Here is a 26,205-nt window from a genome sequence, read left to right on the forward strand (position 1 = left end):
TTTTGGATTGAGGAGAGTAAAGCAAATTATCTGTCAACCTCTCCTGTTGGATGGATGTTTTTGAATTTTATGTGCTGAAGATAGTTGGTGGAGACTAATTCGGATTGTCCCAGTGTATGTAGCTGATACTTCACATAGGAGCATTGCTGGAAAGGGCAGTATCTAACCTGGGCAATTACTTTGAGGGGTGAGGACATTTGGTCTTTAATTCCATCTGAAATATACTGTCAGAAAATAATGAGTAGCAGATGCTATTTCATTCATGATTAATTTACTCGTTTTGCACTCAGATTTTATTAAATGGGTCGATGGTGCAGGTCAGCTGTTTCTGCAATTGTTAAAATTAATAGCAATATAACCTGTAATTACTTGGAAACAAACACTCTGGATTTGAAGCAAAGTGATTCTGACAAATACTGGCAAAAAAGAGTTTTGCTTTACTTAGCTTTGGAATCCTGCGAGTTGGTAGTTTGCAGTTAGGGCTGCTTTACTGCCAAAACAGTTCAGTCCAAATTTTGTTTAAGATCCTTCAATAGAGATTTATAGAAATTTCCCACTCAAACCAATTTGGTTTTTGTTACTGTAATACTGACTCCAAGTATGTTTGAACTCCCTCACAATCTCCTCACTTCCATCTCCCTCCACTAATATGTTTTATAGTTGCTGTTCCGCTAGTCACTAGGTATTTGATGCAGAGAAACTTTCCACTATAAATAAGGATTAATAATCTATACATGGCTGTGTGTATGAGTGAGAAATGTTTACATACCTGGAGAGTTTCTTCAAGTTTAAAATTAGTACCTTGAGATAATGCTTATAAGATCAAGCAGGGTTTCAATTTAATATGCCATTTGGCAAATGGAATTTAGAGTGGCATTCATTCCCTGTCACAGCCTACTCCAAAAAGGAGTCGTCCATTGTTTTGAAAGTATAACTATTCATTTGTAATATAAAATGGAAAAAAATACAAGTGGAAACTAATCATTCGTTATGTGCCATGTTGAGTGAAGTAGGCAATCAGAACCATGATTGTTCTTGACCATCTTTTCTACAGGAGTGGTTTGCAATTGTCGTCTTCTGTACAGTGTCTTTACAAGACGGGTGACCCCAGCCATTATCAATACCCTTCAGATTGTCTGTCTGGTGTCAGTGGTCACATAGCCAGGGTTTGTGATATACACCAGCTGCTCAAAGAACCATCCATTACTTGCTCCCCTAGCTTGACGTAATCTTGATTGGGGAGCGAAGCAGGTGATACAACTTGCCCAAGGGTGACCTGCAGGCTAGTGGAGGGAAGCAGCGTCTTACATTCCCTTTGGTAAAGACTTGTCTCCATCTCACCACCCGCAAGAAACTAATACACCTAAAATTTTAAAACAGTTTTTCATTTATTGGCTCTATTAAGAAGGGAAAAAAATCAAATACTTTTGTGAAGTTAAGTCTGGGTGTGAAAAGTTAATTTATAGCTTTGACACAATACTGTGCTACCTTGATAAAAGCAAATAAACTATGCAGGAGCATATGGGCTGTAAGAGATATGATCTGGAGACGCGAGCATGTCAAGTCTGAATTGACCTTAGTTTTTTGATCTGCCAAGCTTGCTCAATGTTACCCTTTTTGTTGTAGGCACATCAGCTAGTAGCAGTGCTGATTTTGGTGAATGGAGTGCCTTCAACCAAGCCCAGTCCGGTCAGACCAATATGTCAAGTGGGGACCTTTACAATAACATGCAGCATGCTGTTGCCCAACCTCCTGCAGCTACCATGGAGCTGTTTGATCTGAATATTGGTATGCAGTCAACCATGACCTCATCCCAGAGCATGAACTTTGCAATGTCAGCTAACAACACCTTACCTATCACTGGTATGCCCATGTCCAGATCCCAGGTGAGTACAAGCTTGTGATCAGTTGTTAGAGTTATGTAGGTTGGAATTCATCTGTCTGGTCCAACTCCTTATGAATAAATAAATATGAAAGGTCATGTCCGGAAGTGTTTATTGCTAGTTCTGAAGTGCTAGCATTTGGATTTCCACGAAGTGTAATGGCGGCCATATTATTGTTAAGAGTTGTTAAAAATGCTTGGAATACTTGGAGGTAAAAAATGCAGGGATCTCATAGACAATAAGACATAGGAGCAGAATTGTGCCATTTGACCCATCTAATATACTCTGCCATTACATCATGGCAAATCCATTTCCCTCTTAAACCCATTCTCCTATATTCTCCCCATAACCTTTCATGCCTTGTTGAATCAAGAGCCAGTCAGCCTCTGCCTTAAATGCACTCAATGACCTGGCCTCCACAGCCACATTACATGTTGCAACAGATTCCACAGAGTCACCACCCTCTGGCTGAAGAAATTCCTTATCATGTCTATTCTAAGTGGTCATCTCTCTCTCTTAAGGCTGTTCTAGTTCTAGATTCTCTCACCATAGGAAACATCCTCTCCACATCCACTCTATATAGGCCTTTCAAGATTTGATAAGTTTCAATGAGATTTCACCGCCCCCTGCCCCCTCCAACCCTGTCATTGTTCTAGATTCCATTAAGTAAAGGCTAAGAGCCATCAATCGCCCCTCATCCAATAAGCCTTTCATTCCTTTCATTCCCAGAAGCACTCTCATGTACCTCCTCTGAACTCTCTCAAATATCAGCACATCCTTTCAACAAGGGCTCAGAACTGCTCTAAATACTCCAAACGAGGCCTCATCAGTGCCTTATAATGCTCCAGATTGTTTTTATATTCTAGTCCTTGGAAATAAAAGCTAACCTTGACGGGATCCTGCACAAGGACTCCCAAGCCCTTTCCACTTTAGATTTTTGCATGTTTTCTCCATTTAAAAAATAGTTTATACTTTCTTATTCCTTCTACTGAAATGCGTGACCATACACTTCCCGACACTGTATTCCATTTGCCACTTCTTTGCCCATTCTCATAATCTGTCTAAGTCATTCTGCAGCCTCCCTGCTTCTGCTTTCTTCTTCTTCGCCTATCTTCGTATAGTCCGCAAACTTTGCCACAGAACTATCTATTCCCTCATCCAAATCATTAATACATACGTAAAAAGAAACTGTGTCAACATCAGCTGCTACCAGAAAAGGTTCCCTTTATTCCCACCTCTGAGCTCTTATCTTGTTAAGCAGCCTCATGCAGGACTTTGTCTTCTGAAGATCTAAATGTACAGCACCCACTGATTTTCCTATGTTTATCTTGCTTACTAACACAAAGGATTCTAGCAGGTTTGTCAGGCAAGAGCTTCCCTTAAGGAAGCCATGCTGACCTTGGGCTATTTTACCATGTGCCTCCAAGTATCCTGAAATCACAATACTTAACAATTGCCACCAAGATCTTTCCAACCACTGAAATTAGGCTAACTGGCCTGTAATTCCTGTTCTTCTGCCTTCCTCCATTTTTGAAGAGTGGAGTGACCTTGCAATCTGCAAGTTCATCTGGAACCATTCCAAAATTCTTGAAAGATCATTACTAATGCCTCCACATTTTCTTCAGCTACCTCTTTCAGAACCTTGAGGTGTAGTCCATTTGATCCAGGTGACTTAAGTACCTTCTGACCTTTAAGTTTCCAAGCACCTTCTCCCTAGTAATAGCAACTGAACTCATTTCTACCCCCTGACACTCTCAGGCTTCAAAATCAGATTTAATGTCACCAGCGTATGCTGTGAAATTTGTTAACTTCATGGCAGCAGTACAAGGTAATACGTGATAAATATAGGGAAAAAAACAAATACACTAAGAATATCTGTGTCTATTAAATAGTTAAGTTAAAATAAGTAGTGCAAAATAGCTGTAGCCCCTGGTAAGCCTCGGGCTTGCTCAACTTGCTTTCGTCTAGGGGGAGCAGCCTTCGGCCCCACCAGACTGGATAATCAAGTTTGTGTAGATGCTGTGTGATGTACCCCACCCTGCCAAATAACACACAATACACCATATGCGATTAAATGATTACACTTTATAGATCTTACTGGAACTACGTAATTAATAGAGATAACATATAAAAGGTGCCAAACTTATCGAAGTTCTACTACTTCGTGCACAACAGGTGGAGCTCAATTAACGGAGTCTTCTTTCCACCATTCGATCCCCTCTGAACCCCTTGACCACGGTGGTCGACCAGATGCTCCACACGTGTCTGTCTTCGTCTCCTCTCCTCGCTGAAGAACCTGGGCCTCGGACTCCCACTCGGGGTCTGTTCCACCACCCAGCTTACAGCATCACGTCTCCTCTCCGTCAAAGACCGTGAATAAATAATTGCTTACAGACACACAAGAAAGAATAGCGTCTATCCCAATTGGTTCGTTCCATCTCTTATCAATAATATAACCCAAACAAGCAGAGAGAGAACTCCTTACATCACAGTTATTATTACAGAAAAGCCACTTCAATTATAACATAACAAAGAAGCCATTTTGTTGGCCTTCGCAGTAATGTAAAAGAAGAAACCCTTCCACTCTTCCCCCCACCAAATAAAGTCATGTCCTCATGACTTCTAAATAATTCGCCAACCATTGCTGCGGACACAAAAACCCAATCCAGGTATAAACAGTCACATTGTTCCCCGAACAGTAGACCTTACGCCCTCTTCCACAGGCACTACATAGGCCAACCTATCTGGGAGTTTCCTAATCATCCGAGACCTCCGTACCCCCTCACCTAAACCCTTCAGACTTGGACACTACTGGGGATACCTCAGGTCTTCTTGCCAAATCCTCTCTCAATCTCTCACTCATGCCCCCACTGCAACTCGGAGCCCTCTGTCCCGTGTCGAAGGCCCTGCTTCTTTTCCTTCAGGGTCCTGCTGTAACCCAGGCTGCCCACAGCTAGCCCTCCCCACTACACCTGACTCAGTGGGAGAAGGGCCTCAACCAAGGAGAAGTTAGCGAAAGGCAGCATGTACCTCACATCCAGCACATCATCTTTCGAATCCGTATTCTTCCTCATTCCCTTGATCGGTAGCTGCTGTTTGATTTTCTCCAAACTGAGGCACTTAGCCTGGGCTGCCTCTGCAGCCTCTTCAGCCTCCTGCAATCGAGACGTCAGCTTCTTCTCCGACTCCTCCAACTCTCGTCCCAGTCTCAGCAGTTCTGACCCACGCTTCATGTCCATCTCCATCTGGGACGCAATTACACCACCAGCGTCTTCCAATCTGTTCTGGATCGATTTCTTGAGTTTCTGCTGATCCTTTCGAAGGTTGGTCATTGTTTCGTCTCTCTGGATTAATTCATCAGTAAATGACCACAGTTTCGGCTCGGAATCCTGTTTCCCCGTCTCCACTTTGATGAGCGTGAACTCCAATTCTTCAATGGTTGTCTGGGGCTCCGGCACTCACCTCACATCATCCTCCCCCAAGGCGAATCCAAACCCTAGGCGATCATCCACATACGCCAAAACTCCAAACACCTCCACATCCCCCATGGTCTTCCTCATGCCCCGCGGGAAGGTTGCAGGGGCTCCAGATATGCCCTGTGGCATCTTTTCTGACCTGAAAAATTTAGGGGACCTATAATGGCTATCTTCTCCTTGTTGGCCTCACTCATCAGGATCTGGCAACATCCACTCCTCGGATCCCAGATCCAGCACTTTAAACCACGTTGCACCATACAAACAGACCATAGCGTCTTCAGCCCTCAGGGCTATGTTCTGGTCAATGACACTACGCCTGTTCAGAGTCCTATAATCCACACACACGCTCGCTATGTCTTCCACAGCTACAGGGTCCAGTTGCCACGACCTCTCTCACCGAGGTGTCTTCAGCGGTCAACTCCCCTCCCTTGTGGTATTTCAGAGCGTCTACTAAGAGATACTTCCCCCTCAGATACGTCCCCCAGGCTGTACTACAATCGGCTCTCGTTTAAATTTGGTACTGGCCCAAGGCTGCTACACACGTCCTCACAAGCAGCTCGAAACACTGGGTGCAGAGACAATGCCCCCATGAACTCCAGTTTCACTGACCAATAATTGTCTTTTGGATAATCACTGGCACTGGTACCCCAAATCTCCAGTGCCCTTAATGTTGTCAAGGGTAAATGATTCAGAAACCGGTTGTAAAACGAACTGTACATCAACTTGACCTGTGCCCCGGTGTCAGGGTGGCTTTAGCATAGTTTCCATCTATCTGTAATGACACACGGGGGCGTGGTCCCTCTAAGCCTTCAGGAATAGGGTCTTTTCCTTTCGGAAGTTCCTCAGTACATTGCTGGGAATGTGTTCCCCCAGAGACCCCAAGCCGTTCCCCCACTGGGCCTCCACTAAATTTCCTGACACCTCTCTGGTCAGCTGAACAACTGAGGGAGGGGCTGATCCCCTTTAATGATCCCCCTGGCACTGCAAGCAATTTAGCTGCCCTCCTAGCCAGAGAAGACACACTGAAAGCTTTTCCCCAATCTCCTGACACAGGTATGGAAAGCCCCCTAGGCACTGCATTTTACTTCCAGTTGATCCAGACGCATTTTCCCCCGCTTTCAGATCACTGGCAACTGTCACTACAGGGTAATTGAACCTGACAGTTCTAACACTGTCAACAGCCCGCCAACTCAAACTTTCAACCAATCCCTGTCGCTCTCCCTCAACTGAGCACTGCCACTCATCTAACAACTGAGAGATCCGCTCCGCCCACATCTCGTACACCTTCGCCCCTTTAGGGGTGGACAATATCCCAAAAGCCAGGCGGAGCCTTCCATAGCTGGAACATTTATTTGCAGACACTACCTCCGAATCAGACCACTCTTTCCTCTCTCTCCTAACTGTATGGACAGCCCATGGTCCTGCCTCAACTGGGGCACCAATAGACACTGGCAGTCCCACCACCAACTCGTCAGCGCAAGTCTGAACTCGAACAAGGACCTCCGGGGTACCAACAGCCACCCCACCCAACACGCATGCAGTAATAACCAGCAATTCCACAGAGACTCACATTACTAACCGCAATCCCACAGAGACACAGCAGCACTGATTTAAACAGGGCAATTACACAGCACCCCACTAAATCAAATCTCAGATGAAACCCCCAAATGTAGCCCCTTGGTAATCCTCAGGCTCGCTCAACTTGCTTTCGTCTAGGGGGAGCAGCCTTCGGCCCCTCCAAATTGGGTAATCAAGTTTGTGTAGATGCTGTGTGATGTACCCCACCCCGCCAAATAACAGACAATACACCATATGCGATTAAATAATTACACTTTACAGATCTTACTGGAACTATGTAATTAATAGAGATAAAATATAAAAGGAAAATAAAAGGTGCCAAACTTATCAAAGTTCTACCACTTCGTGCACAACAGTTGGAGCTCAGTTAACGGAGTCTTCTTTCCACCATTTGATCCCCTCTGAACCCCTCGACCTGCCACCTGGGACCAACCATGGTGGTCGGGCAGAGGCTCCACATGAGTCTGTCTTCGTCTCCTCTCCTCGCTGAAGACCTTGGGCCTTGGACTCCAGCTTGAGGTCCGTTCCGCTGCCCAGCTTACAACATCGAGTCTCCTCTCCCTCAAAGCCCGCGAAAAAAATAGCTTACAGACACACAAGAAAGAATAACATCTATCCCAATTGGTTTGTTCCGTCTCTTATCAATAATATGACCCAAACAAGCAGAGAAAGAGAGAGAACTTTCTACATCGCAGTTATTATTACAGAAAAGCCATTTTAATTATAACATAACAAAGAAGCCATTTTGTAAGCCTTCACAGTAACATAAAAGAAGAAACCCCTTACATAACAAACAAAAACAAGTAGTGAGATCATGTTTATGGGTTCAGTGTCGATTTAGAAGTCAGATGGCAGAGGCAAAGAAGCTATTCCTGAATTGCTGAGCGTGTGCCTTCAGACTTCTGTCCTCCTTTCCGACGCTAACAGTGTGAAAAGAGCGTGTCCTGGGTGATGGGGATCCTTAATGATGGACATCACCTTCCTAAGGCACTGCTCCTTGAAGGCATCTTGGATACTATGGAGGCTGGTACCCATGATAGAACTGACTAATTTTATAGTTTTCTGCAACTTATTTTGATTTTGTGCAGTGCCCCCCACCAGTGACATAGCCAGGCACAATGCTCTCCATGGTACATTTGTTGAAGTTTTCAAGTGTATTAGTTGAAAAACTGAATCTCCTCAAACTCCTAATGAAATATAGTCGCTATCTTGCCTTCTTTATAGCTGCATGAATATATTGCATCTAGGTTAGGTCCTCAGTTATATTGACACCCAGGAACTTGAAATTGCTCATTCCCCACTTCCGATCCCACCTTGAGCATTGGTTTGTGTTCCCTTGTCTTACCCTTGATGTCCACAGTCAGATCTTTGGTCTTACTGATGTTGAGGGCAAAGTTGTTGCTGTGACACCAGTCAAGTAACTGGTATATCTCACTCCTGTTCGCTTTTTCATCACCATCTAAAATTCTGCCAACAATGTTTGTATCATCAACAAATCTATAGATGCTGGCATACCGCTCGTGTCTTCCAGAGTAAAGACTGATGCAAAATACTTGCTCAGTTCATCTGCCATTTCTTTGTTCCCCACATTATTGTGTGACGGAAACAACACTGATTGTGGTCGGAAACGCCCACGTAGGACACTTCGGAGGAAGCCCGGGTGTAGAGCGGGGTTAACAAGTGTGTTTAAGGAAATGGAATTTTAAACTCCCTATACCAACTATCTTGCTGGCGAGCATGCAGTCTCTAGTGAACAAAGTCGAACTCAGAGCTAGGGTGCGGAGTCAGTGACATTAGGACCGCGTGTGTCCTTGGTTTCACGGAATCCTGGTTAACCCCTTCCTTACTGGATGCAGCGATTCAGATCGTCGGGTTTGCTGTACACTGCCAGGATAGATCTGTAGACTCTCAAAAGCAGAGGTGGAGAAGTATGCCTCATGATCAACTCTTCTTGGTGCAAAAATATATCAGTGCTGTCCCAATTCTGCTCACCAGACCTGGAATATCTTGCAGTAAAGTGCCATCCTTTTTACCTACCACAGGAGTTCTCTGGGGTCATTTTGGTTGCAGTTTACATTCCACCTCAGGCCAATGCCAATCAGGCTTTAGATGATTTGAGCAATGGGATCAACCTGCACAAAACAGCGCACTCTTAACACCTTCACTGTGGTTTTGGGAGATTTTAACCAGGCCAGTCTGAAAAAATCACTAAGCAACTACCATCCACAGATCATTTGCAATACCAGAGGAAACACACTGGACCATTGCTACACCACCATCAAGAATGCCTACTGTGCTACTCCACACCCTCACTTTGGGAAATTTGATCACCTAGCTGTACTTCTACGCCCTGAGTGTAGGCAGGGACTGAAGACTGCAGCACCAGCAGTGAGGACCAGAGAAGCACAGGAGTGCCTACAGGACTGCTTTGAATCTGGACTGTACTCAGGGATTCGTCTTCAAACCCGGATGTGCTGCAGTTGTTAACGACTTCATTAAAACCTGTGTGGATGTGTGTGTGCCCACAAAGACTTACTGTACATTCCTAAATCAAAAGCCGTAGATGAACCAGGAGGTACATTGTCTGCTGAAGGCTAGATCTGTGGCATTCAAGTCTGGCGACCCAGGCATGTACCAGAAAACCAAGTATGATTTGTGGAGAACTATTTCAAGGGCAAAGAGACACTTTCGAATGAGGTTGGAGGTGACATCGGATGCAGGGCAACTCTGGCAAGGTCTGCAAAACATTACTTCCTACAAAGCGAAACCCAATAGCATGAATGGCAGTGATGCTTCTCTACCAGATGAACTCAGTGCCTTTTATGCACGCTGTGAAGATCCCTGCTGCGTCTGATGATACCGTGATCTCAGTCTCAGAGGCCAACATTAGGCTGTCTTTAAAGAAAGTGAACCCTTGCAAGGCAGCAAGTCCTGATGGAATACCTGGTAAGGCTCTGAAAACCTGTGCCAACCAACTAACAGGAATTTTCAAGGACATTTTCAACCTCTCACAGCAACCCACTTGCTTCAAAAAGGTAACAATTATACCAGTACCTAAGAACAGGGGTCCCCAACGTTTTTTGCATTGTGGACTGGTTTAATATTGACAATATTCTTGCGGACCGGCCAACCGGGAGGGTGGGGGTAGGGTTGCCAACGGACAAGAGTAGCAGTCAAATGCGTTGTTTACCCAGAAAGACTACAATGGCCATGAAGCCTTGCGCTGGCACCAGTGCACATGCGTGTCGTGACCTGCCGATTCCCGCCCTGCCCGCCCACCCCCCTGAGCAAATCCTTTTTGGTGATTCTGTTCATCGGGGTGGGTTTTAATCACTACTGAAATATAGGCGGTAAGTGGGTAATACACTCAATTTTGTTTCTAAAAGGGTTTATCTAACGAATTTACTATTAAACACACAACACATATTTTCCTCGCATGAATACAGTGATAAGTCAATTATCAGGGGAGGACAGGGGAGCTTGAAGTGTTGAACGAACTTCCAGTAGAAGTGGTAGAGGCAGGTTCGATATTATCATTTAAAGAAAAATTGGATAGGTATACGGAGAGGAAAGGAATGGAAGGTTATGGGCTGAGTGCAGGTCGGCAGGACTAGGTGAGAGTAGCGTTCGGCACGGACTAGAAGGGCCGAGATAGCCTGTTTCCGTGCTGTAATTGTTATAGGGTCACTTATAAGTCAATAACATCATAACATTTTAAGTAACATGTGGATATTAAACACACAGCAGATATTTCCCCGTATTAACATATAAAATCATTGCAACACACCAATATCGCTGAATCAGTGGGAGCCCTGGGCTTGTTTTCCTGCAACAACACCGTCCTATCGAGGGGTGATGGGAGACATCGATACTCAAAGGGGGTTCCTGATGTCCAGTCTGTTCCGCAGTTTAGTTTTCGTTGCATTCATTGCAGAAAACTCCGCTTCGCAGAAAAATGATGGAAATGCAAGCAACGTTTTCAGTGCTTTCGTAGTTATCTCAGGATATTTAGCCTTGACTTTGATCCAAAATGCCAACAGAGATATTATGTCAAACATACTTTTCAGCCCATCATCATTTACAAGCTCGAGGAGTTGATCTCCTTCCCACCCTGACACAGATGACGCGCGGGTCACGACCTCGCATGCGTAATGGCTGACCAGTGGCTGTGACAGAGAATGAGGAAAGGTGCAGCTGACTCATATCGCTTCCTCGCGGCCCGGTAGCGCATGCTCTGCGGCCCGGTACTGGTCCGCGGCCTGGTGGTTGGGGACCGCTGCCTAAGAAGAATAATGTGGGCTGCTTTATTGACTACGGTAGTAGTCACATCAACATTGATGAAATGTTTTGAGAGGTTGGTCATGGCTAGACTGAACACCTGCCTCAGCAAGGACCTGGACCCATTGCAATTTGCCTATCACCACAATAGGTCAATGGCAGACGCAATCTCAATGGCTCTCCACACAGCTTTAGACCACCTGGACAACACAAGCACCTACATCAGGATGCTGTTCATCGACTATAGCTCAGCATTTAATACCATCATTCCCACAATCCTGTTTGAAAAGGTGCAGAACTTGAGCCTCTGTACCTCCCTCTGCAATTGGATCCTTGACTTCCTAACCGGAAGACCACAATCTGTGTAGGTTGGTGATAACATATCCTCCTTACTGACGATTAACACTGGCGCACCTCGGGTGTGCTTAGCCCACTGCTCTACTCTCTATATACACTTGACTGTGTGACTAGGCATAGCTCAAATACCATCTATGAATTTGCTGAGGATACAACCATTGTTGGCAGAATTTCAGGTGGCAACGAGAGGGCGTACAGGAGTGAGATATGCCAACTAGTTAAGTGCCAGGTTGTTGCTGCGGCACCAGTCCGTGTCAGTAGGACGAAAGAGCTGATTGTGGACTTCAGGAAGGGTAAGACGAAGGAACATGTACCAATCCTCACAGAGGGATCAGAATTGGAGAGAGTGATCAGTTTCATCTTCCTGGGTGTCAAGATCTCTGAGGATCTAACCTGGTCCCAACATATCAATGTAGTTATAAAGAAGGCAAGACAGCAGCTATACTTTATTAGGAGTTTGAAGAGATTTGGCATGTCAACAAATACACTCAAAAACTTCTATAGTTGTACCGTGGAGAGCATTCTGACAGGCTGCATCACTGTCTGGTATGGAGGGGCTACTGCACAGGACCAAAAGAAGCTGCAGAAGGCTGTAAATCTAGTCAGCTTCATCTTAGGTACTAGCCTACAAAGTACCCAGGACACGTTCAAGGAGTGGTGTCTCAGAAAGGCAGCGTCCATTATTAAGGACCTCCAGCATGCCCTTTTCTCACTGTTACCATCAGGTAGGAGGTACAGAAACCTGAAGGCACACACTCAGCCATTCAGGTACAGCCTCTTCCCCTCTGCCATCCGATTCCTAAATGGACATTGAATCTTTGGACACTACCTCACTTTTTTTTTAAATATACAGTATTTCTGTTTTTGCATGTTCTTTAAAGTCTATTCAGTATATGTATACTGTAATTGATTTACTTGTTTATTTTTTAAATTTTATTTATTATTTTTTTCTCTCTGCTAGATTATGTATTGCATTGAACTGCTGCTGAAAAGTTAACAAATTTCATGTCACATGCAAGTGGTAATAAACCTGATTCTGATATTACCTCTCCAACGTCATTTTCTAGCGGTCTACTCCTGCCTCTCTTCTAGTCTTTATACTGTATATCCGAAAAAGCTTTTGGTATCCCCTTTGATATTGTTGGCTAGCTTACCTTCCTATTTCATTTCTTTCCCCCGCCCCACCCCAAATTAGCCTTTTTCGTTGCCTTCTGTTGGTTTTAAAAGTTTCCCAATCCTCTAACTTTCCACTTATTTTTGCTCTATTATATGTTCTCTCTTTTACTTTCATGTTGGCTTTGACTTCCCTTTTCAGCCACAGTTGCATCATCCTGCTTTTAGAATATTACATCTTTGCAATGTATCTATGCTGCGCTTTCTGAATTGCTTTGTTACTATGGCCATTATTGCTCTGCCATTACCCTTGCTAGTGTCCCTTTCCAATTCAATTTTGGTCAGCTCCTCTCACATGTCTCTGTAATTCCCTTTACTCCACTGTAATAATGATACAATTGACTTGAGCTTCTCCCTCTCAAATTGCAAGATGAATTCTATCATGTTATGATCACTGTCTCCTAGGGTTCCTTTACCTTAAGCTCACTAATCAAACCCAGTTCATTACATAACCCCTAATCCAGAATAGCTGATCCCTTAATGGGCTCAACCACAAGCTACTTTTAAATAGCTATCTTACAAGCATTCGACAGGTTCCCCCTCTTGGGATCCAGCATCAACCTGATTTTCCCAATCTACATGCATTTTGAAATCACCCATAACTATTCTAGCATTGCCCTTTTGACATGCCTTTTCTATCTCCCAATGTAATTTGTGGACCACATCCTGTTTACTGTTTGGACGTCTGTATGTATCTCCTATCAAGGTCTTTTTACCCTTGCAATTCCTTAACTGTAACAACAAAGACTCACATCTTTTGAGCTTATGTCACCTCTTTCTAAGGATGTTACTTTTTTTTTTTTTTTACCAACAGAGCCACACCAACCCCTCTGCCTACCTGCCTGTCCTGTCGATGCAATGTGTATCCTTGGATGTTGAGCTCCCAACTATAATCTTCTTTCAGTGTTTCAGCCATGACCCAGTGTTGCCCAATGTTATACCTGCCAATTTCTAAGTGCACTACAAAATCATCTACTTTATTCTGTATACTGCTTGCATTCAGATATACTACCTTCAGTCCTGTATCCAACACACTTCTTGATTTTGTCCCCCCTTTACACTGCAACTCATCCCTTCCTGACAGTCTCATTACATGCTGCTTCTGCTTGTAAACCAACAGCCCTATACTATCACACCAGTTCCCACCCCCTCATTAAATTAGTTTATACCCTCCCCAAATGCTCTAGCAATATCACTGCCCACAAGAATATTGGCACCCCTTGGGTACAGTTTGCCAGGAGGTCTTGCTTTTCAGCTTTCTACCTAGCTCCCTAAATTATTTCTTCAGGACCTCTCCACTTTTTCCACCTATGTAATTAGTGCCAATACGTAGCAAGGCTTAATGTTCCTTCTCCCTCTTTAGAATATTGTGGACCTGATCCGAGACGTCTCCAACCCTGGCACCTGGGAGGCAACATACAGGTGTCTCTATAGCATATTTACTTCTCTACCTAAGGAATCCCCTATCACTATTGTAGTCCTCGTCGCTCCCCTTCTGTTATGAGCCACAGCACCAGACTCAATGCCAGAGACCTGGTTGCTGTGGCTTCCCTCTGACGGATTGACCCCCTCAACAGTATCCTAAGCAACGTGCATATTATTGAGTGGAACAACCACAGGGGTACTCTGTACCGGCTGCCAATTTTCCTTTCCTCTCCTGTCAGTCACTCATTTTCTGCCTCTGCAGCTTAAGGGTGACTACCTCCCTATAACTCCTATGTATCATCTCAATTCCCCGTATGAGCCAAAAGTCATCAAGCTGCAGCTCCAGTTCCTTGACATGTTCTCTGAGGAGATGCAGTTCAGTGCGCCTTGTGCAGGTGTGGTTATCCAGGAGGCTGGAGGTCTCCCAGAATTCCCACATCTTACACGAAGAACACAACACAGCCCCAGAGCCAGCTCTGTGTACTAACAGACTAAGAATGAAGAAGAAACTCACCAGGTACTTACCTTACCTAAGCTTGATGAGCCAAAGCCTTCCCACTCTAACACTGGTCCACTCACAGAATGGCCACTTCATTTGTCCCTACCTTATTTTTACCTGCCCTTGCTAATAAATTGCAATTGCACTGCCAAAAAATGCCAAAATCCTTTTTTAAAATTTCCCATGCCCTGACCTGCGTGAAGCCTCGTGCCAATTCAACTATGACAGCGCTGCCAAAATAAAATATAACACCCAGATCAATCAGGAAACATAGATAGAGAGACAATTCAAGCCTTGGTTTTAGATATTACTCTGTTCTGAGATTCTACCTGAATGGTTCATTTTTCCTCTGCTATGGTGAATTTACAAACAAATTTCTGATGTTTTATATTTTCTCAGATTTTGCTCTTCTCAATACAAGACCTTGTAGATTGCATTGTTTAATACCATATGGGGTGATACACGTAACAGAATTGAATTGCAGCTGAGCTGACAACTTGAGCTCTATTAATACTGGGCACAAAGGACTAGATTGAAATAATGTTGAACTGTTAATAATAGACATGAGATTTTGCAGATGCTGGAAATCTTGAACAAAACACACACAATGCAACAGAGCTCAGCAGGTCAGGCAGTGTCTGTGCCATTTGTTTCCTTCCGTAGGTGCTGCCTTACCTGCTGAGTTCCTCCAGCATTTTGTCTGTGTTAGTAATGTTGCAATTATAACTTGTTTTTGTGATTTAATTTTTGCATGAAAAACTAGGACTTAAAATATATTCTGCATGTACTGGTAAGTGACTTGGAGGAGAGAGAAGCTAGAAGGTAGAATTTAATGAAGAGAGTTTTACACATCTGAGAGAAGATAAGTAATGACATTGGGATCGCCACGTAAACAATTTGGTACTACACATGTGAAGGATTTAAAATAATTTCAGCCATTAATTTGTGCATTGTTTTATTTTTTAATGTTCTTCTTCCCCTCTTGTTAAGGTGGACTTTAGATGGCTTATATTTCACCAAATATCTGTAGCCTTCTTTGTATCACTCCTTTTCGTGGTTATGTTTAAGCAATAGTGAGAAACAATTCAAAATTGTTCTTGCCCAACATTTCCTTCCAGGTACAGCCCATGGGATAGAATGGGAAAGTGAGGATCATATTTCAGTTAGCTTCAACAAGGGCTGCATGACTGGCTATCTAGTGCATCAGATGTTAACCCTAGGTTCTTCTACCCTGTGGTGCTTTGTACTGCATATTCCAGGACACTTAGCAGTGTTGAGGAGATCAGAGAGAAAAGATGAGGAAGGATGTGTCCAATTTTCAGTGTTCTATGGTAGTTAACAAACTAATGTTCTTTCTCAGCCTTTGCAGATGTTACCCACACCTTTGACAAGGCCTAATGCAATCCCCACACAAAATATGCAGGAGAACCAGAAAGTAGTCAAGCCATCTTTGCCTTCCACCTGGTCAGATCCAAGTGTTAATATCAGTCTGGACTTTCTCACACCTGGCATGCAACCTCCCAAACCCCAGCAACCGTCACTAAACACCATGATGCAGCAGCAAGGTAATGCATTTTAAAATATCTTAAAAAATCAGAAGAAAGACGTGCATTCATTTGATAAACAATTTGTACTTACTCTTAGTCAGCTGTTTGGTAAGGGATTGTTGGCTAACTGCCACCTGCATTTTAGCTTGTCTCTAATTTCTGCTCCATTTAAAAGTCATACAAGCTACAGATTGGATACTAACACATCTAACCTTTCATTTCTGTCACTGGACTCCACACTATGAAAAGGCTACTTTGGTGTTCTGATGGAAAGGCCTCAGGATGTGCTACCTGAAGCCTACTTGTAGTGTAATCTATTTTGTGAATGTGTCTTTGCTATGGATGATCAGCTTAGCCAGTCCAATATATTGGATAAGAATAGTGCAGGAAGTCACTGTGGCTGTCGGTTTCAGGAAATGGGCCAGGCCCAGCATAATTTGGGCCTTTGATCCCAGAATATCTCCAAGTGATCTACAGCCACTGAAGAACATTTGTTAAAGTGTTGTCACTGATAGAAGATGTTAGAAACATAGAAAACCTACAGCACAATACAGGCCCTTCGGCCCACAAAACTGTGCCCAACGTGTCCTTACCTTATAACTACCTAGGCTTTACTCATAGCCCTCTATTTTTCTAAGCTCCAGGTACCCATCTAGGAGTCTCTTAAAAGACCCTATTGTTTCCGCCTCCACCACTGCCCTGGCAGCCCATTCAATGCACTCACCACTCTCTGCGTAAAAAAAGCTTACTCCTGACATCTCCTCTGTACCTACTTCCAAGCACCTTAAAACTATGCTCTCTCATGCTAGCCATTTCAGCCCTGGGGAAAAGCCTCTGACTATCCACACGATCAATGCCTCTCATTATCTTGAACACCTCAATCAGGTCACCTCTCATCCTCCATCGCTCCAAGGAGAAAAGGCCAAGTTCACTCAACCTATTCTCATAAGGCATGCTCTCCCATCCAGGCAACATCCTTGTAAATCTCCTCTGCACCCTGTCTATGGGTTCCACATCCTTCCTGTAGAGAGGGAACCAGAACTGAGCACAGTACTCCAAGTGGGGTCTGACCAGAGTCCTATATAGCTGCAACATTACCTCTTGGCTCTTAAACTCAGTCCCACGATTGATGTAGGCCAATGCACAGTATGCCGCCTTAACCACAGAGTCAACCTGCATAGCAGCTTTGAGTGCCCTATGGAGTCGGGCCCCGAGATCCCTCTGATCCTCCACACTGCCAAGAGTCTTACCATTCATGCTATATTCTGCCATCATATTTGACCTACCAAAGTGAAGCACCTCACACTTATCTGGGTTGAGCTCCATCTGCCACTTCTCAGCCCAGTTTTGCATCCTGTCAGTGTCCCGCTGTAACCTCTGACAGCCCTCCACACTAACAACAACACACCCAACCTTTGTGTCATCACCAAATTTACAGACCCATCCCTCCACTTCCTCATCCAGATCATTTATAAAAATCCACAACGAGTAGGGGTCCCAGAACAGATCCCTGAGGCGCACCACTGGTCGCTGATCTCCATGCAGAAAATGACCTGTCTACAACCACTCTGCCTTCTGTGGGCAAGCCAGTTCTGGATCCACAAAGCAATGTCCCCTTGAATCCCATGTCTCCTTACTTTCTCGATAAGCCTTGCATGGGGTACCTTATCAATTGCCTTGCTAAAATCCATATACACTACATCTAATGCTCTTCATCAATGTGTTTAGTCACATCCTCAAAATATTCAATCAGGATCATAAGGCACAACCTGCCTTTGACAAAGCCATGCTGACTATTCCTAATCATATTATGCCTCTCCAAATGTTCATAAATCCTGCCGCTCAGGATCTTCTCCATCAACTTGCCAACCACTGAACTAAGACTCACTGGTCTATAATTTCCTGGGCTATCCCTACTCCCTTTCTTGAATAAGGGAGCAACATCCGCAACCCTCCAATCCTCCGGAACCCCTCCCGTCCTCATTGATGATGCAAGGATGATCGCCAGAGGCTCAGCAATCTCCTCCCTCGCTTCCCACAGTAGCCAGGGGTACATCCAGTCCAGTCCCGGTGACATATCCAACTTGATGCTTTCCAAAAGTTCCAGCACATCCTCTTCCTTAATATCTACATGCTCAAGCTTTTCAGTCCACTGCAAATTATTCCTACAATCTCCAAGATCTTTTTCTGTAGTGGATACTGAAGCAAAGTATTCATTAATTACCTCTGCTATCTCCTCCGGTTCCATACACACTTTACTCTCTCACGTCTTATCCTCTTGCTCTTCATATACTTGTAGAATGCCTTGGGGTTTTCCTTAATCCTGCCTGCCAAGGCCTTCTCATGGCCCCTTCTGGCTCTCCTAATTTCATTCTTAAGTTCCTTCCTGCTCGCCTTATAGTCTTCTAGATCTATCATTACCTAGTTTTTTGAACCTTTCGTAAGCTCTTCTTTTCTTCTCGACTAGATTTACAACAGCCTTTGTACACCACAGTTCCTGTACCCTACCGTCCTTTCCGTCTCATTGGAATGTACCAATGCAGAACTCCACGCAAATATCCCCTGAATATTTGCCACATTTGTTCCATATGTTTCCCTGAGAACATCTTTTTCCAATTTATGCTTTCAAGTTCCTGCCTGATAGCCTCATATTTCCCCTTACTCCATTAAATGTTTTTTCTAACTTGTCTGTTCCTATCCCTCTCGAATGCTATGGTAAAGGAGATAGAATTGTGATCACTCTCTCCAAAATGCTCTACCACCAAGAGATCCGACACCTGACCAGGTTCATTTCCCAATACCAAAGCAAGTACAGCCTCTCCTCTTATAGGATTATCTACATAATCTACAAGAAACCTTCCTGAACACACCTAACAAACTCCACCCCATCCAAACCCCTCACTGGGGACATGCCAATTAATATTTAGGAAATTAAAATCTCCCACCATGACAACCATGTTATTATTACTCCTTTCCAGAATCTGTCTCCCTATCTGCTGCTCAATGTCCCTGTTACTACTGAGTGGTCTATAAAAAAATCAACCAGTAGAGTTATTGACCCCTTCCTGTTTCCATCTTCCACCCACAGAGACTCGGTGGACAACCCCTCCATGACTTCCTCCTTTTCTGCAGCCGTTGAACCAGTTCTCTTTAGAAGGTTACAATTAAAACTGATTGTGTCGTTCTTTTGGGTTTTGCATTCTGATCAAACATTGCTGCGTTGAAATGATATTCTTAACCACAAGCCTAATGACATTGAAACAGTGTGGAGCTGTTAATGGAAAGGATGAGATGAGCTTCTCACAGTAATGTGGGGTTGGTGGCTATAGTGGATAAGCCTCTCTGTCAGAATATTATTCATATTTCTGTTACTAACTGAAAAATAATTCATTGCAGTAATATAACTTGATCTAACATGGTGGCTGTAAGTTGCTATTTATTAAAATGCAAAAATATTCCAAAAGTAATGTCAAACTTACCATTCTACTCCTTGCATCACTGGGAGTCATTCTTTTGTAAATCATTTATAACGACGAAGGCAAACATTTACTAAGATCTCAATTGGGGCTCTAATTATAGCTATCAATCTTCTTTGCATGCTTTATAATGTTTTTGTTATTGCCTGTTGAGGCTTGGAATGCAATGCTGCTTTTTGCTGCTTTAAGAATTCCTACTTCCATTAGGATTCTTTGTTTACCTAACATATTGCCAGGGCCAGCTGAGTGGTGGCCTGCATCATCCATTGACTTCAGTGGCTGCCCTCAAAAATTCCTGGTCCAATGACAAATTTTGCATCCTTAATCATTGAAAAATGATTAAGTGATTGTGCTACACTGCAAGTGACATTACAGGCATATAAAATGCATTGAAGGATACTCACATTTCAAAGATAAATTGAAGCCATGAAGTTGATTCTTTCAGCTGGTATCGAATATGCTGTATATTGTGGTTATATTTCTCGATATAATTCTTGGGCACGTGGTCAAGTAGTTAAGGCATTGGATTAACGATCTGAAGGTTGTGGGTTCGAGCCCCCAGCCAAGGTGGCGTGTTGAGTCCTTGAGCAAGGCACTCAACCACACAGTGCTCTGCGACGGCACTGGTGCTAAGCTGTATTGGCCTTTGCCCTTCCCTTGGACAACATCGGTGTCATGGAGAGGGGAGACTTGCAGCATGGGCAACTGCCGGTCTTCCATACAATCTTGCCCAGGTCTGTGCCCTGGAGAGTGAAGACTTTCCAGGCACAGATCCATGGTCTCGCAAGACTAATGGATGCCTTAAAATTAAAAAAAATTCTTCCTGACATTGATCAGAAGCTGTGCATTCAATAGGCTAAATGAAAAGTAGCATGCAAAAGCCCTTTTAGTTAATACTTAAAACTAGCTCTGCTCTGTAATGGTGACCTAGACACTAATTTATTGCAAAAACCTTTTTGCTTCATTAATTTTCTTCAGGAAAGAATATCTGCTATCCTTTCCCAATTTCCTATGAAAAACTAAAATTATTCAGTTCAGGAGCAATTGAGTTTGGTTAATAAATATTAACAATGTCTGTATTCCAAAACCACTTTTTTAAAATTACAAGAGACAAATGCAGTACTTTGCGAGTTGAATAGAGGTAATAATAGCACCTGCAATCAGATTAATTGTTTTCCATTATAAGATCATATGACATAGGAGCAGAATTAGGCCGTCTGGCCCATCGAGTCTGCTGCACCATTCAGTCGTGGCCGATCCTTATTTTTGTTTCCTCCTCAACCCCAGTTCCTGGCCTTCTCCCCGTAACCCCAGTTCCTGGCCTTCTCCCCGTAACCCCAGTTCCTGGCCTTCTCCCTGTAACCCATGTCCAATCGAGAACCTATCAATCTCTGCCTTAAATACTCCCAACGACCTGGCCTGCACAGCTGCATGTGGCAACAAATTCCATAAATTCTCCACCCTTTGACTAAAGAAATTTCTCTGCATCTCAGTTTTGAAAGGGCATCCCTTTATCTTGAGGCTGTGCCCTCTTGTCCTAGACTCTCCCACCATGGGAAACATCCTTGCCACATCTACCCTGTCTAGGCCTTTCAACATTTGAAAGGCTTCAATGAGATTCCCTCCTCATCCTTTTGAATTCCAGTGAGTACAGACGCAGAACCATCAAACGTTCCTGGTATGATAACCCTTTCATTCCTGGAATCATCCTTGTGAACCTCCCCTAGACCCTCTCCAATGCCAGCACATCTTTTCTAAGATGAGGGGCCCAAAACTGTTCACAATACTCAAAGTTAGGCCTCACCAGTGCCTTATAAAACCTCAGCATCTTGTATTCTAGACCTCTTGATCCCATAGTCAGATCCCATAGTCAGCTTAACGACAAAGTGCTCTAAAAAGCCATCTCTTAGGCATTCAAGAGATCCATCACCAACTTGATTTACCCAATCGACTTGCATGTTAAAATCTCCCATGACTACCATAACATTGCCCTTTTGACTTGCCTTTTCTATTTCCTGTTGTGATCTGTGTTCCACCTCCCAGCCACTGCTGGGAGGCCTGTATATAACTGCCATCAGGATCCTTTTACCCTTGCAGTTTCTTAACTCGACCTACAAGATTCAACATCTTCCGATCCTATATTACATTTGCTTACCTTCCTATCCCTCTGATATAACATGTAACCTTGGACAGTCAACTCCCAACTACAACCGTCCTTCAGCCATGATTCAGTGATGTCCACAACATCATACCTGGCGATCTGTAATAGTGCAACAAGATCATCCACCTTATTTCTTATACTATGTGCACTTCGGTGCAACACCTTAAGTACTGTATTTGCTAGCCTTTCTGATTCTGCATCCCTAATGTACAGATACTCAGCCTGTTGGCTGCAACTAAGTCCCATCACCTGCCTGTCCTTCCTGACAGTCTGACTGCATGCTATCTTTACTTTTTTACCATTTGTCCTATCCTGAGTCCCTTCACTCCGGTTCCAATCCCCTGTCAAATTAGTTTAACTGATCCATTTAGAAAAGAATATTAAAAGAGAAGCTTTTTAAAAGAACCATCTAATCTGTACTTCTTTTTGCAGGCACACAGCAACCTGTGAACCTTATGGCCCAGAGCTTTTCCTCCATATCCATTAACTCACCAACCAGTGTGATGCCTCCACGACCTCCAGGAACATCATCTTTGATGGCTAATAATGTGCCTATGGGCATGGGGATGCAAAATATGATGGGGACTGGTGCTGTAGGGATGAATCCTATGGGTGTTCCTCAGAGCAGTATGATGAACCAAGGAATGATGGGAATGAACATGGGAATGGCTCCAGTTGGCATGACCATGACGGGTTCCATGGGCATGGGTGTTCCTGCCATGGGTCTCAGTGCCAGTATGACGCCTGCAGTGGTGCAATCCAAGCAAGATGCCTTTGCCAATTTTGCCAACTTTAGCAAATGAGAAGGCTGGAAAGACTCCAATATCTAGATGAAGGTGTGAAGGCTGCACAAAATAGTACTTGAAACACATGAAGATAGGCTGTCTTAAATTTTTATAGCTATAAAGAACAAGTTTTGTGAAGAAAATGGCATATTTTGTATGGGGAGGAATCTAGTAGTTGGCAAGATCTGTGCTATGAAATGTGTATGTCTGTTCCTATCAGCGGTTATTGAAGTAAAATCCCTTTCATTGGCATCTTGTTTGTGAGATACACCTTGAAAGCCTTTTTAAATCTTATTGATTTTTATCTTTATTGAAATCAAAGGCCAGGCAGGATTACATGGATTAGGAAAAGCAGTTCATATCAAAAAAAAAATTGTACCTATCTAAATGGCCTTTGATTCAGGTTCCCAACAAAACCATTAAATACCAGACTAGAATCATTAAGTTTTGTTGTTCTTTACCTCTTTACCTGAACACAATCAAACTTCAGCAACTCGATAATCAATTTGTGTATATATCCTTTACTTTACAAATGAATGCAAACCTATTAAAAAGGTCTACCTAAGGTACCAAAAATAATAAACCTGATTACTGGAATGTAAATAGTTTGGAGGTATGTTCCAGTCTTAATAGATGAAATCAAATCCTTTATCATACAAATGTCTTTATTAATAATTAATAAATGGTGGTAGTTGCAGCTTTTAATCTAGTTTGTTTTTCCCCTTTCTTTAATGGTGATGTTAACAGTTTCATAACATAGGATAGAGGAAGGGGAAGAACAACTCAAGCAGTGGTTATATGCACAGATCATGGTCAAATTAATGTTCCCATTTTCCACAAGAGCACCCTACACCCAGAAATCTTTCCATCTCCTTAGCTACATAAACAAGCTGTGTACCCAAGACATTCCTCTCTGCTAAACTCACGCTTGTTTCCACAATGACACAAGGGAAAAGAGTTTTGTTTTTTTTTTTTTAAAGAGAAATGTGGACACTATAATTTTCCTTTTTCTTTCTCTGGTTTGCAAATATTTTTTGGCCTTGATCACTGCTGAATTATGACGTGGTAGTCTACAATGCAAAGCTATGTTTTCTATTAGTTGGATGGGAATCACTAATCACCAGTGATGTTAAATTTCAGGCTTCCCAACCTGCAGAGGAGTAAAAGAAATGTTTCAATTGTATTATGACGATTCATTAAAACCTTCTACTTAAAATCTTTTATGCCCTTTTATGACTTTGTATTGAGATATTGATGGAAAAATCATATGGAAGTAATTTTAATGAATAATTCATATTGCCTTAATGATATTTTGCTTTTGTCCCTTTTTCAATGAAAGAGATTCAGCATTCAAAATTTAAAGAGGAGAGATGCTTTGACCTAGTCCAAACCTAATTCTCCCATCTGCAACATTTACATTTAGACATAAATTAATGCTAATCAAATTTACTATAATGAAAAGTTATTTGTTTCCTAACTAAGCAATGAGAGGGTGTAATTAACAGACTCCACTTTTTAAACATTCAGCAATTCAATGGGATCAGAGAATAAAAGCGTTCATGTACAGTTACATCAAAATAAACAGTGCATGCTTCAGCAGCTTTAAGGCTGTCAGTAGTTTCTTTATTCTTTAGTTGCTAAATAATTTCCATGAAACTATTCCAGAGAAGAGGCCATCTTTCATGTTGATTGAGGTACAAGTCATTTTCAATATTGTTACTTTTGATACTAACTCAAGCTTGTGTTTGTCAGGAGCAGAATTCTAGAATAGTGTGAGATTTTTGCTAGTGTGAGATTTATCTTCTGGTCTGGCAACAGATGTTTCTGCAGTAACAATATTTTACCCTGAGAATTTCAAAGTTCAAAGAATATTTTATTATCAAAGTACATATATGTCACCATATACAACCCTGAGATTCATTTTTTTGTGGGCCTACTTGGCAAATCTATAGAATAGTAACTATAGCAGGATCAATGAAAGACCAACCTGAGTGTGGAAGACACCAATCTGCAAAAATGTAAGTATAAATAAATAGCAATAATGTGATAGAGTCTTTGAAGTGAGATCATTGGTTGTAACAACACAGACAAGATGCTGGAGGAACTCAGCAGGCCAGGCAGCATTTATGGAAAAAAATACAGTCGACGTTTTGGGCCAAAACCATTCAGCAGTACTCATTGGTTGTAGGAACATTTCAATGATGGAGCAAAAGAAGTTGAATGTAGTTATCCCCTTTTATTCAAGAGGCTGATGGTTGAGGGGAAGTAGCTGTCCTTGAATCTGGCGGTGTGAGTCCTGAGGCTCTTGTACCTGATGGCAACAGCATGACTTGGCTGGTAGGGATCTCTGACGATTGATGCTGCCATCCCACGACAGTGGTTTCATCTGCAAATTTGAATATGGCATTGAAGCTATGCATAGCCACACAGTCATAGGGGTAAAGCAAGTAGGGCAAAGGTCTTTGAGCTTATTGATTAGTTTTGAGGGTATGATGGTATTGAATGCTGTGTTGTCGATAAAGAGCATTCTGATGTATGCATCTCTGTTGTTCAGATGTTCCAGGGTTGAGTGAGGAGCCAATTAAACATACTGCATGGAAGAAATCAGTAACACATAGTTCTGTGTTTTCTGCTCACTAAAATTGAGGATAAGTGAAATCATCACAGTGTCCATATATTGGTGGGGAAGGAAAGCAAAGGCGCAGAGAAAAGCAGCAAATAGTGTGACTAGGTTTTATCTCTTAAAATTGGACTGGGTTTGGAGATGATTTTATTTTATTTCTGTCTGCTACAGGTTAGAGGTTGTTTGGGAGTAGGTCACAGTTCAATTTGCACAAGTTACAGAAACAGTACATGAATGAATCAAATATTTCAAGGGCTCTTCTACAAACCAGTGCACTGTTTCCTGCAGTGCAACAGCAAGGAGTCATAGAAAGAACTTGATCAGTATTGTAGTTTATTTCTGATGTTACCACTTTCCTCCATTACATACAGGTAGTCACCCATGTTTGTTTTTGCTGCATTTCTCCCTTCCTTTAAATTTTGATACTCAAAATAAATGGCATAACTGATTTTAAACTTAAGATGTTTTAATGGTTTAGTAGTTTATCATGGCTTTTAAAATGCAATGATATTTTTCCATCAGTGGTTTTTATTTAACAAAACATTTGTGCCTAATCCCATGAGTAAGGCTTGTGTAAGTTTGATTATACAAAACACATTCTCTCTTTAATGTAATGTCATTAACCATGAAGAATTCTCTGTATCTCTAATAGAATCCAGATGTCAACTTTACAAGCAAAGTGATAGAAAACCAAAAGTACCGAAAAGAATTATTTAAAATAGGTATTCGCCAGCATCTGCTACTCCTGGTTCTCAAGTTGTATTTGAGTCTGGAAATAATACTGGGTAAAACCACGAATGTTCTTTAGAAAGAGAATTTTGATGGAGTGTCTATACCTCTTGCTGTCTGCTGGAAGAATGATCTTTGTCAATACCATTCTTTTATGCCAGTGCTCTGAATTGTTTATTTTGCACCAGATGAACTGTGATCTTTCACCTTGGTTG

At 42.7% G+C, this 26,205-nt stretch overlaps 1 protein-coding gene across 2 annotated transcripts in view; it reads left to right on the top strand.

Annotated features, from left to right (window-relative positions):
- clint1a (clathrin interactor 1a) overlaps window positions 1-23,629 on the top strand; it is a 193,408-nt gene extending 169,779 nt beyond the window's left edge. For both annotated transcript variants that reach the window (XM_072263548.1, XM_072263549.1), the window contains 3 exons: window positions 1,627-1,886; window positions 16,030-16,234; window positions 22,286-23,629. In XM_072263548.1, the coding sequence (XP_072119649.1) occupies window positions 1,627-1,886; window positions 16,030-16,234; window positions 22,286-22,656 (836 nt within the window). In that variant the 3' untranslated portion in view covers window positions 22,657-23,629. The remainder of the gene's footprint in view (window positions 1-1,626; window positions 1,887-16,029; window positions 16,235-22,285) is intronic.
- Window positions 23,630-26,205: the final 2,576 nt, after the last annotated feature.

This window comes from Mobula birostris, chromosome 7 (assembly GCF_030028105.1).
Source record: "Mobula birostris isolate sMobBir1 chromosome 7, sMobBir1.hap1, whole genome shotgun sequence".
Taxonomy (NCBI): domain Eukaryota; kingdom Metazoa; phylum Chordata; class Chondrichthyes; order Myliobatiformes; family Myliobatidae; genus Mobula; species Mobula birostris.